General features: G+C 38.6%; 1 protein-coding gene across 3 annotated transcripts in view; it reads left to right on the forward strand.

The window, feature by feature from the left end:
- The first annotated feature begins 2682 nt into the window (after positions 1–2682).
- arhgef10lb (Rho guanine nucleotide exchange factor (GEF) 10-like b) overlaps positions 2683–12770 on the forward strand; it is a 37716-nt gene continuing 27628 nt past the window's right edge. For 2 of the 3 annotated variants that reach the window (XM_017486945.3, XM_047160266.2), the window contains exons 1-5: positions 2684–3010; positions 7340–7405; positions 9791–10120; positions 10287–10314; positions 10608–10684. In XM_017486945.3, coding sequence (XP_017342434.1) covers positions 7369–7405; positions 9791–10120; positions 10287–10314; positions 10608–10684 — 472 coding nt within the window. In that variant the 5' untranslated portion in view covers positions 2684–3010; positions 7340–7368. Of the gene's footprint in view, positions 3011–7339; positions 7406–9790; positions 10121–10286; positions 10315–10607; positions 10685–12770 lie in introns of all 3 variants that reach the window. The other variant, XM_047160265.2, reaches the window with a different exon arrangement.

Below are 12770 nucleotides of genomic sequence, written 5' to 3' on the forward strand. Positions count from 1 at the left end.
CTATCTATCTATATATATATATATATATATATATATATATATATATATATATATATATATATATATAAACCATGGACACACCACCGTATGAATTAGTCATGACCTGTGCAGCAGTGGAGCAGCTCTGATGTTTTTTCAGACAACTGAATAAGTATATCATGGATTATATTTCATCTTCTTCTTGTCTTCATTGTACCTCAGAAGTTTTCTCACCATTAATGTCAGCACAAAAATTCTCTTTGTTTTTAGCCTGCTGTGGAGCTGGGAGACAGACATCAGTACTTCAACTTTGGCTCTTAGAGAAAATGCCCTTTTTCTTGAAACTTTTAACATCGTTAAAACCTTATGACCTAAGAAGTATTAAACGAGTCAAAGATGATGGAGAAGACTCTCTTCACTGGCCACATATATCAGTGACACAGTGATGTACACAATATTTAATCTATCATGTGTGTCCCTTGGGTGACATCCCCAACCTACACACAAGCTTCAACTCTAATCAAGTGTCCTACATTGATGGAATATTTTATCTAACAAAAATACCACTGTTAAGTAATGTTTTAAAGTCTTCTATGTTTTAAATTAGCCCCCTGAACAAGATTTGTTTTGGCTGGAATATCCCTTCTCAGACATCTATTCAAAAACACTGTTCTATGAAAAACTAAAGAGGGCTTGTCTAATGCTTAAGGCATGGATGCCCAACCCTATTCCAGGCGATGTATCACACTGGGATTAGATCCAAGACACCCTGCTCTACTCAAGGTATTAGATCAGGTGGAATTAAATAGGTGGAATCAGGTGTAGTTCCTGCTTTTCTTGAATGAAAACCTGTAGCCACACCAGCACCAGCGGATAAGACCTGAAATCCCTGGTTTAATAAGCAACTGGGGCTAAATAGAGATACTTACAAGTGACCAAGTGTACCTCTGTAGCTGTCCTCCATTACGAACAAATTTCTCACCTACTGCTGTACCATGCCCTGATTTGTTTTTGTATTCAATGCAGTCACATTTGTTTAAAATAAAATAAAAAATTCATCGTATTTATTACATGCTTCTTAACCAAACCAAATGCAAAGCAGCTTGTAACATTTCTATAATTCCCCATATTTTCAAATTTTCAAACATGGTAAATTTTGTTATAATATTTTTAATTAATTTGTTTATTGCATGGTGGCTTAGTGGTTAGCACGTTCTCCCCATACTTCGGGGGCCTCCTCTAGGTATTCCTGTTTCCTTCCCCAGTCCAAGGACATGTGTTGTAGGCTGATTGGCATTTCCAATTTGTTCGCAGTGTTTGAATGAATTTATGTGTGTGTGTGTGTGTGTGTGTGTGTGTGTGTGTGTGTGTGTGTGTGAGTGAGTGAGTGAGTGAGTGAGTGAGTGAGTGAGTGTGTGTGTGTGTGTGTGTGTGTGTGTGGGATTGTACCCTGCAATGGGTTGGCACCCCGTCCAGAGTATCACCCGCCTTGCGCCCTGAATTTCCTGAGATCCTGTGTAGGATAAGCGGTACAATAAATGGATGGATGGATGGATGGATGTTTATTGCATCACTTTTAAGCAGATCTTGTGTACATATATTTAGAACACAGTTTGTAAGAATGAACAGAGGGTTAGGGAGAATTAAGATTTTGAAAGTCGTTCTAGCCACTGTAAAAAGGCCAGTTTGAGTTCAATTCTCTCCACATACATCCACAGAATAGCCAGATGTCATGGAATAATCCGCTTATTGTAACATTCTGGCAAGAATGATTTTAGTATGATTGGAGAGAAATGTAAATAGTAATGAGCTGTTTTAACCTCAGCAGAAGACACAGTTGAGAATAATGTCTTTCTTAACTGCTAGATGTTATGCTTATTTCCATCCATTTGGCCAGTTAGAGAAAAACACTTGTATCAGTTTCAGAATGTGGATTTTGGATGGAAACTGAAAACAGCCCTTTCTGAAATCAGCAAACTGTTGTGTTGTTTGGCAAACTATCTATGAAACAGTACTAATTTCAGCCTGAAACTGGCTATAAATTCTTCCCAGAAGGAGAGAGTTTTCAGTGAACCTGGTTTCTGATCAATTATAATTACACTGTTTAGTTTATTTTTTATTTATTTATTTAATTTTTTTAAAAGTATGTCTTCAAATTTGCACTTCAAGCTGATTATGTGAGAAAAGTTTTTCAGTTCAGTTGTACTGGTTGTGTGTCATACATTTATGTGAACCAAATTAGCAATAAAGACCATTATATCAAGTACAATATATTCACTGGATGTAAATTAATACTCCCTGGTCCTGTTATTTGCCTGCTGTTTGTTGATCTTTCAGAGTAATGAGGACCAGACGTTTGTAAGTATTAACATCCAGCTATGGCGTTAATGTTTGGGCAACATGAGTTGTTGTGCAGATGTTGTAATACCAAAAGCATGTCTAACCGGTCATTCTCTCTCTCTGCCCTCTTTTTTTCTTCATACAAGCCTCTGCATTTTCCCATACCTACCCCCCCTAGCTCTCTGAGCCAACCTTCATGTCTCAAAAATGATTGTGGAAGGTGATTGGCCATGATTTGGCCCTGCTGATGTGCCATTGGCTGCTGGGGTTTTGGAGTGTTTGCATTCTGAAGGGAGGCTGTGTCTATTGATGTGCTTCAGGGGGAGGGAGGAAAAGAGGGAGGCAACGGAAAAGGAAAGGAAAAGGGAGGGATCGAGAAAAAGAACAGAAGGAAAGAGCCTCTTATTCTCTTATATGTGTGAGCGTGACAGTTCTTGTGGAAGGGTCTCCAGAAGTCAGGCCTTGTAGGAAAGCAAACAATGGTGGACATCTCGCCTCGCCATCACTGACTGTTAGAAGAGAGATACTGGATATTCAAGCACAGGATGACTGAGAGCTGCACTGCGCCAAAGGGGGAGCAGATTTGACAATGGAGTTTTTTTAGCAACCTGAATCTCAAAGGGAGGATTTTGGAGTTGGAAAACCAAGGGCGGCAACATTGTCATTTGTGAGTCTGGCTTTGGAATAAAAGGTAAGAATCCATGTGTATGTTCACGTATCATGTATCACTCTCTTACTCCATTACCACAATGCAGCAAAGCTTGGATGATGATGAGGAGAAAAAGGCAGATCCAGTGTCACTATCTGATCAATACATTAATAGATGACCTCTGGATTTCAGCATTGGGATTTTTGATAACCTGTTTGAGGATTCACAAACAATAGCACTTGCTTTTAAGTGAAAGCCATTCACTAAAACTGAACTGAAATGTAATGTTAGTCATACAAGCTGATGTCAGAGAAACAGCTTCACTAAACTGTTAATGAACAACTAACCTTTAGTGGTGTCTACTGCCCCATTATAAATTAAGTTTTATCTTTAAAACAGCTCAGATCAAAGTTTTTTTTTATTATATATATATATATATATATATATATATATATATATATATATATATATATATATATATACCAGATACTATATATTATTATATATAAATATGTATATACCAGATACTACCAATACAGTTCTACTTATATGTTTTGACCACCCTAGCATTTACCTTTAAAATTAGAATAATTTTACCTACATTTATACTTCTCACCCTTGCAATGGACATAACAGTATGCTACAAACAAAAAAAGTGCTTGTCTATAGATTGAACCTTCTTAGGATATAGTCTTTTATGTCAGGCCTGTTATTGCAGTTATAATACACTTTTATTACAGCGAAGCTCATGACAATAATCTGTTATATCTCGTGCTAAATGTCAATAAAACCCTTCTTTTTGAGTGAAGTTTGGAAAGTAATTCATTACCATAGTTTGTATAGAAAACCACTGGTATATAAAACACAAAAATTCAACTCGATAAACTGGGGGAAAGTTGCACAAAGATATTTGAGGTTTAGAGTAAAGGCCAATCAGTTCTGTTTAGACATGGTTCTACAAAAATAAGAAGCTAAACTGATTCAAATATAACCAAATCAGGACCAAGATTCAGAAGAAGAAATACATCAGACACCAGTGCTAGAAGAAGATGCAAAGGAAACTCTACTCATTCTATAGTTCTAATATATAAGGATGTAGCCTATTGAAAAAACAAAAAACAAAACAAAAAAACTACAACAATATATATGGTCATGGTCATACTAAATAATAGTACTGGAAGATTTCTGGAAGAAAGTCATTTGATCTGAAGTGACAAAAATCTGAATGTTTGCTCATAAGCAGAATTGCTCACTTTGTTTCGAGAGTAAACGAGCGTCAATAAAGAGAAACATGCTGCTATCCCTGCTGTGGATGTGGCTTTGCTGTTCTGTCAGAGCTCCAGTAGGACAGGAAGTTTTCAATCAAAATTGGAGGCAAAGTTAATGCAGCAGATTTTCAGAAAATGTAAGGAAAATTTGCATGCATTAGTTTAGTAGCAGCAAATGGTTTGCTCTTGGGAAACATAAAGTTCAGAATGTATTTGTCAGTGCATGTTAGTAAAAACACAGGTGTGAAAACATATGAGCAGAGCTGTGAGTGGGAAGTATTTCTTTGTAAGGCAGGGAACATAAGAACAAATTTGAGCTATCAACATTTGATATTTAAAAGTCAATATTTGAAAGTCACAAATTAAACAATTGTTAATGTGTTGGTTCACACATTTAATCTGAAGGAGCGAAAACCATTTCAGTTTGTCAAATGTTGTGAGATGGAAAAAAAGAAAGAGCAGTGAGGCAAGAGAAAGGAGTGTTCATGTGGAGTAAATGTGTGTGAAGGTGCAGATGTTTCACTCTTTGTGTCTGTGGTCAAGGCAATCCCTGCATTATTTATGTTACACTCGAACTGTGTTTCTATGACGATGGCTGTTTGAAACACTCTGACTCTTGTTACGGCCTTTGCCTCTCACAGCTGACACGTGACCAGCTCTTTACAAAATCTCTTCTTTTTTTGTTTAGCCATATATTGCAGTTGCTGGGCTGGATGGTACACTGTGTCAGTTGTTCCTAAAGAAGCTTAAAATAAATGGGGCTCGCCTTTTGAGGGAACACAAGACACATCGTTTTCCTTACAAAATGGGACATAAAAGTGAGAGGTTTCTAATAGAGTTAGCATTGATATTAGAGCAAAGTGTGTTAGGGTTTTGCTAAGCTCTGTTGTGCCATTAGGTCCTGACTATCCAAGTACTGATTTCTGTATTTATATATTAAGTTAACTGATTCTTACATTTAAAGCATTTAGCAGACACTCTTATTTATTACAGAAGTGTTTAGAAGTCTCTGTCGAAAAAAAACCCCATCTACGGTTACTATAGTGTTACAATAAAGTAACAAAGTAGAATCATAATCATAGTCATTGATTATTTTACTATCACAGCACATCCAAAATGTTTATTCCCTTATACAGTACTACTGTGATTTGGCAACGATTTTTTTTAGCTTATTATGAATGACATGTAATGCTTTTTAATCATTTATACATGTTTCCTGTCTGTGCAACAAGTTAGTCAAAATGTGGATTTAATGTGTGTCAAAAGTATTGATAAAAAAAACCCATAGCTTTTCATGTTACTGAGAAAAGAAATTCTTCATACAGTGGATATAAAAAAAGGCTACATTTGGCCCTGTTAAAATTGCTGGTTTTTGTATTGAAAAAAAAATTAACAAAGATAAATCATGATGTCAGAATATTTTGTTTTTCCACATTTAAATAGAAGCTATTTATAGGGGGGAAAAAGAAAATGCATGTACAGGATGTCATTGTTGAAAGGTATCGATCAGGAGAGAGGTACAAAAGCATTTCCAAAACATTAGATCTACCATGGAACATTATTAAGGCCGTTATCAACAAGGGGAGAAAATGGTGCACCACAGTGACATTACCAAGAACAGGACATCCCTCTAAATTTGATAAAAAAGTACTAAATGAAAACTTATCAGAGAGGCTGTCAAGAGAAAATATGTAGATCTGACAATCTCTTGTATTCTTCACATATCTGGGCTATGCAGTAGGGTGGCTAGATGGAAGTCCTTTCTCATGAAAAAACAAAAGCAAACAAACAAAAAAAAACATCCATGCCTGTTTACGTTTGACCAAAACATGCATACAATCACCCTAATCCATGTTGCAAAATGAGTTTGAGCATAATTCTAATAGATATGTATGGTGTAAAAAAAAGACAGCTTATTACCCAGAGAACATTATACCCATGGTGAAGCATGGTGGTGGAAGTGTCATGCTATGGGGCTGTTTCTCTTTAGCTGGGACTGAGGCCATATTCAGGATAGAGGGAATCATGGATAGCTCCAAATACCAATCAGTTTGGCACAAAACCTGCAGGTCTCTGTTAGATATGTAAGGAGGAAGTAAAATTCCAGCACGAATTGACCCAAAGCACAAAGTCAACAAAAGAATAGCTTCAGAAGAAGAAGATCAATGTTTTGGAATGGCCCAGTCAGAGCCCAGAGTCTAATTGAAAACATGTGGAATGACTTGAAGAGGGCTGTATACAGGAGAACCTTTCCAATTTGAGCTGGAGTATTTTTTCAAGGAAGAGTGGAACAAAACATCCAAATCAAGATGTGTCATGTTGGTAGACTCATATCCAAAAAGAGTGCTGTATCACAAGAACAAGGTGATTTAACAAAGTATTAATTAAGTGGTCTGCATCCAAGTTATTGTAAGGGTTTTTTTTTGTTCCCTCTTGAATTCACAGTAAGATGCAAGGTTACATATATTACTGTGGTTCTTTATTGTGGTTATTTACTTTGACCTTCTGAGGATGCTGGGTTCAAATTTAACCTTAGGTGTCTTTAACAAAAATGAGCTTCCAGTAATGAACTGTGAACTCTTTAGGAAAAGAAGGAGAGGGACTGATGTACAGGATTGATATGAGCAACGAAACTATAGGAAATGCTTGAACTAGGCGGCATCTCCAAAATCTGTTATTTATGTTTAGGCTTTGCTCATTCCTTATGTCTGAGTTAATCTGTTTTTGAGTCACACTGTTAGCCTTGCCGAGCGACTATGGGAGGACCAAGTCAGTTAAAAACAAGCCTGGATTCGCCACGCAGCCCTGAGGAATTTAGCAGACTCATACAGCACAATCGCTGTCAGAAATTCTTGTGGTGCCTCCTCCAGCTATCTTCTTCTTCTTCCCTTCTTCACATAAATATGAAACCATCATAGATTACTGATCCCCTCCAGTCTAGAGAAGGTTTGCTCAGATGGGTTTTATATTGCCATCAAGATTAAGATCCATTTAAGGGTGTGAGAAACTGAACAACAGTGATGTTGCAATCAGCTTGAATATGTACTGTTAATCACACAATGTGTCACCCTTTCCATAATATGAGGCTCTGGTTTTCATACAGGAAGGCAGATGTGACTACAGACTGAGCCCATGGCATCCCCGGAGTCCCTTACCCCACATCCTACAGGTGAATACACTTTACTCATTTGTTTAAATCTATTAACAAGATCCTCAGTACACTATATGAAGAGAAATTTAGATGATATTAACAAGCACTGAATGCAATAGTTCCTACAGGATAAATACAGATATAACTTGACCTGTAGCTTCCATGGAAGCTTTTCTGAGATATGATTGGTCCATACTGCCACGTGGTTTAGTAAGTCTTTTGTGAATTTGGCTCAGGCAGTGTGGTGTGACCGTTTTAATCTCTGCTAGAACGCAATGTTGTTTAAAAGGCAGCTGACCATATGCTGCATCCAGGAGATCCTGCACCATATGCCTCCTGCTCTTTATACCGCTTGCATGAACCCCTCGCTCAAATTCCTGGTGTTGCCAAAAATCCACTTGTCCATTGGATCTAAGAGTTTAGCTTGTTTCTATTGGAGAGAACTTGATGAGGACAAGAGAGAAGGTAATGCTGTTTAGAACTTTTAAAAAAGAGCAACAAAGAAATAGGATAATGTGTATTCCGAGAGTTTTTGACCTGAATTTTTAACCTGAGTTCCTGACCTGTTTTAGTGTTGCACACAACTGGACTTTAATCATTTACGCTTATTCATGGCTTGTTATTCCACCCAACACCCTAAATGACTCATGAGGAGCCTGCCTTTTCTAACATGAAGCTGCATTCCTGGTACATACTGTACAAGCTGTTATAGTTGCTTTAAAATTACATTGTTGTTGGTTTCCATGTCTGTCACATGGTGCTAAAGTGTATTATTTTGAGCCAGTAGGTTATAATTATCCTTTGCCTGTGGTTTGGGCATTTGGCATTTGCTGTTAAGGAAACCCCAAGTTACTGTGTGATACAACATCTCCAGATCTTTGGTGTTGGTTATTATGTTAGTTATTAGTAGTTATGCCTAGTAATTAAAATTACTAAGCAAGGCAATGATTTGTTGAGCCTGTTTTCTTATTACATATAATGATTTGTTATTCAGTTAGTAATGGCTGTAAATTATATGACTGTTTGTCCAGATGTAGTTTGGTTCTGAATGTTACAATACTTATTGTAGGACAGACTTTTCATATTATACACTATATGGCAAAAACTTTGCGGACACTTGACCATAACACTTACTGTACATGTGCTTGTTGAACATTTCAATCCAGATTAGTTCTATATTTTCCATTATAATAACCTCCACTCTTCTGGGAAGGCTGTCCACTACATTTTGGAGCATGGCTGTGGAGATTTGTGCACATTTAGCTACAAGAGTTAGTCACAGTTAGTTACAGTTACATTTAGATAGTGCTTTTCTAGACACTCAAAGCGCTTTTACATTGCATGGGGAAAATTTCCTCACCTACCACCAGTGTGTAGCATCCACCTGGATGATGTGATTGCAGTCATAGTGCACCAGAATGCCCACCACACATCAGCTACTGGTGGAGAGGAGAGGCGAGTGATCTAGCCAATTCAGGGATGGAGATTATTGATAGATAAAATTTCATTTTAATGACCACAGAGTGTCAGGACCTCAGTTTAATGTCTCATCCGAAAGATGGTGCTGTTTTTACAGTATAGTGTCCCCGTCACTATACTCGGGCATTAGGCCTCAAACAGACCACAGGGTGAGCGTGCCTTGTTGGCCTCACTAATACCACTTCCAGCAGCAACCTTAGTTTTCCCCAGGAGGTCTCCCATCCAGGTACTGGCTAGGCTCAACCCTGCGTAGCTTCAGTGGAGCATTAGTGAAGTCAGGCACTGACATTGGACAAGGAGGCCTGGGGTGCAGTCAGCATTCCAGTTCATCCCAAAGGTGTGGGGCTGAGGTCAGAGCTCTGTTCAGGCCATCTGAGTTCTTCCACTCCAACCGTGAGAAACCATGTCTTAATGGACCTCACTTTGTGCACAGGGGCATTGTCATGCTGGAATATGTTTGGGCCCCTTAGTTCCAGTGCAGGGAAATTGTAATGCTATAGCATACAAAGACATCCTATACAACTGTATATATAGAAGACCCACATATGGGTGTGATGGTCAAGTGTCCAGAAATATAGTATATATTGATGGCACAGTGTCACATGTAGTGTTGACTCCAGGGTCCTGGTTTCAATCCTGAGTTCAGATATTATTTGTGCAGGTCTTTGTGTGTGCGTTGTGGGTGCAATGGACTGGTGTCCCATGAAGAGTGGGACAGGCTTCAGATCCACCAGTATTAAATGTGTTAATACTGTGTACATTTTAATTTTTCATCCGGAAATTTACAGCAGTATTCGTCAGGTTGACCTTATACTCTTAAAAAGATTTCATCTGCCAATCTAATGTTTTTTTCCCTTTAAGGAGTCCAGTACCAAGCCTGAATTATTAAATAATTATAGACTCAATCATATAACTTGGTTTCAGAGTCTATGCCCACTGGTGTGGCACAGACCCCCCAGCACGAGGAAGAAGAGGATGATGAGGACGAGGAGCAGGGAGAGCAGTTTCAGTTTGATGATAGTGAAGATGAGAACAATGCTGGTCCAAACCCTGGGGAAATTAAAGACTTTGTAGTGTCCTCCGCTGCGACTGGACTTCAGGAAGTTGCTTCCGGTGACAACACAAACTCTAATGCACTTTACAGTCAAGCGGTGAAATGTGTCCCAGTCACTCTTCATGAGGAATTAAATGGAGTGACCTCTGCTGGTCAGGAGGGTCAAGCTGTTCCTCAGCAATCACACATAACAAGCCCAGGTGAGGATTTCAATCATGTATTTACCATGAGTGTATTGTATTAAATTCTATGAATAATAAAAAAAAATTGTATAACAATCTGCTTTCTTTCTTTCTTTCATTCTTTCTTTCTTTCTTTCTTTCTTTCTTTCTTTCTTTCTTTCTTTCTTTCTTTCTTTCTTTTCAGATATGGTAGTCAGGCAGCCTCCTGATGGGTAAGTGTCATACAATCTAACTGTAGAGCAGAAATTTTAAATACTTTTTGGTCAGGAGTTTTCTGAGACACAGGTGATTCCTTGATGCATCTCTAGAACATATCATAATAATGGTTTATTATTTAATTTTTAGTGTCACGGCTACATTATGCTATGTAGTTAGATTAGTCAGCTCTGTGAGCTAAACATTACGAGAAACTTACCTCTTTCCTAAGAAGGGTATAAAATACAGTACATAATAGTGTAACATTCTTCACTGATCTGGCTAATGGCTGGTTTTGTCTATGTTTCAGACGTTCTGTATCTATTGAGCCAAGAGTCACAGAGGAGTCCGAAGGCACATGGAAGAACAACACACATACATATGAAGGTATTGCTCTTGGCTCTTACAAAATACACTATGTGGCCACTTTGGTTGGTACATTTACCTTTTACCTACATTTATTAACCATTTTATTAAGTTCACCTACACATGTGGTGGGTTTGCTGCTTGCATGAGTTTATCAGCAGCAGCAGCATTGCTGTAAATTGTAGCTCTTAAAAGCCATGAAAGACCATGTCACATATTGTTTAATTATTTAGGAATTATTTGGTGTAGAAACTTACTTTAAATTCCATCTTGTCACTGTTGAAAAAAAGTTTCAAATCCAGCCGTAGCTTCACAATTTAATATTTAATATATCTTTTTATTTAAACCTGTTCACTTGATTTTCAAGGCAGAAGTTAGTTGAACTATAAACAGCAGCAGGTCCACAGCTTTCCAAGATCAGTGGTGCATTTTGTTACTCAGTCCTTACATCTACCCGCAATCAAATTTCAGGCCATTCAGCAACCGGTTTTTGTGCTGTGCTGAAGAAATAATAAAACATTCCTGTATGAAATGGGGAAAATGGGCAAAATAGGCATAGACCTCTGAGGTCTAAACACCTTAATGTTATTGCTATGTTGGGAGCAGAACAAATATTTCCAGTTAACAGCAGTATTGTGAGACTAGAGTCCAATAAATACAAACTGTGATTGGACAAATTGAGCAACAAGAGTACACCAACAAGCTGGAGCAGTGGAGTAGGTGTCTGATACAGTGAGCAGTAAATGTAAAGCTGCTATGCTTGTTACACTTGTGGCAGTGCCAAAACACACTACCACATCAGTGTCACTGTTAAATAATATCTGCTTAGTGCTGCTCTCTTTCTATTACACAAATTCTATGCACAAATTGTACATATCACAAAGAGCACCTACAGTGAAGGAAAAAAGTATTTGATCCCCTGCTGATTTTGTACGTTTGCCCACTGACAAAGAAATGATCATTCTATAATTTTAATGGTAGATTTATTTGAACAGTGAGAGACAGAATAACAACAAAAAAAATCCAGAAAAATGCATGTCAAAAATGTTATAAATTGATTTGCATTTTAATAAGGGAAATAAGTATTTGACCCCTCTGCAAAACATGACTTAGTACTTGGTGGCAAAACCCTTGTTAGCAATCACAGAGGTCAGACGTTTCTTGTAGTTGGCCAGCAAGTTTGCACACATCTCAGGAGGGATTTTGTCCCACTCCTCTTTGCAGATCTTCTCCAAGTCATTAAGGTTTTGAGGCTGACGTTTGGCAACTCGAACCTTCAGCTCCCTCCACAGATTTTCTATGGGATTAAGGTCTGGAGACTGGCTAGGCCAGTCCAGGACCTTAATGTGCTTCGTCTTGAGCCAATTCTTTGTTGCCTTGGCCGTGTGTTTTGGGTCATTGTCATGCTGGAATACCCATCCACGACCCATTTTCAATGCCCTGGCTGAGAGAAGGAGGTTCTCACCCAAGATTTGACGGTACATGGCCCCGTCCATCGTCCCTTTGATGCGGTGAAGTTGTCCTGTCCCCTTAGCAGAAAAACACCCCCAAAGCATAATGTTTCCACCTCCATGTTTGATGGTGGGGATGGTGTTCTTGGGGTCATAGGCAGTATTCCTCCTCCTCCAAACACGGCGAGTTGAGTTGATGCCAAAGAGCTCCATTTTGGTCTCATCTGACCACAATACTTCCTCCCAGTTGTCCTCTGAATCATTCAGATGTTCATTGGCAGTCTTCAGACGGGCATGTGTATGTGCTTTCTTGAGCAGGGGGACCTTGCGGGCGCTGCAGGATTTCAGTCCTTCACGGCGTAGTGTGTTACCAATTGTTTTCTTGGTGACAATGGTCCCAGCTGCCTTGAGATCATTGACAAGATCCTCCCGTGTAGTTCTGGGCTAATTCATCACTGTTCTCATGATCATTGCAACTCCACGAGGTGAGATCTTGCATGGAGCCCCAGGCCGAGGGAGATTGACAGTTCTTTTGTTTCTTCCATTTGCGAATAATCACACCAACTGTTGTCACCTTCTCACCAAGCTGCTTGGCAATGGTCTTGTAGCCCATTTCAGACTTGTGTAGGTCTACAATCTTGTCCCTGACATCCTTG

This window comes from Ictalurus punctatus, chromosome 15, assembly GCF_001660625.3.
Source record: "Ictalurus punctatus breed USDA103 chromosome 15, Coco_2.0, whole genome shotgun sequence".
Classification (NCBI taxonomy): Eukaryota; Metazoa; Chordata; class Actinopteri; order Siluriformes; family Ictaluridae; genus Ictalurus; species Ictalurus punctatus.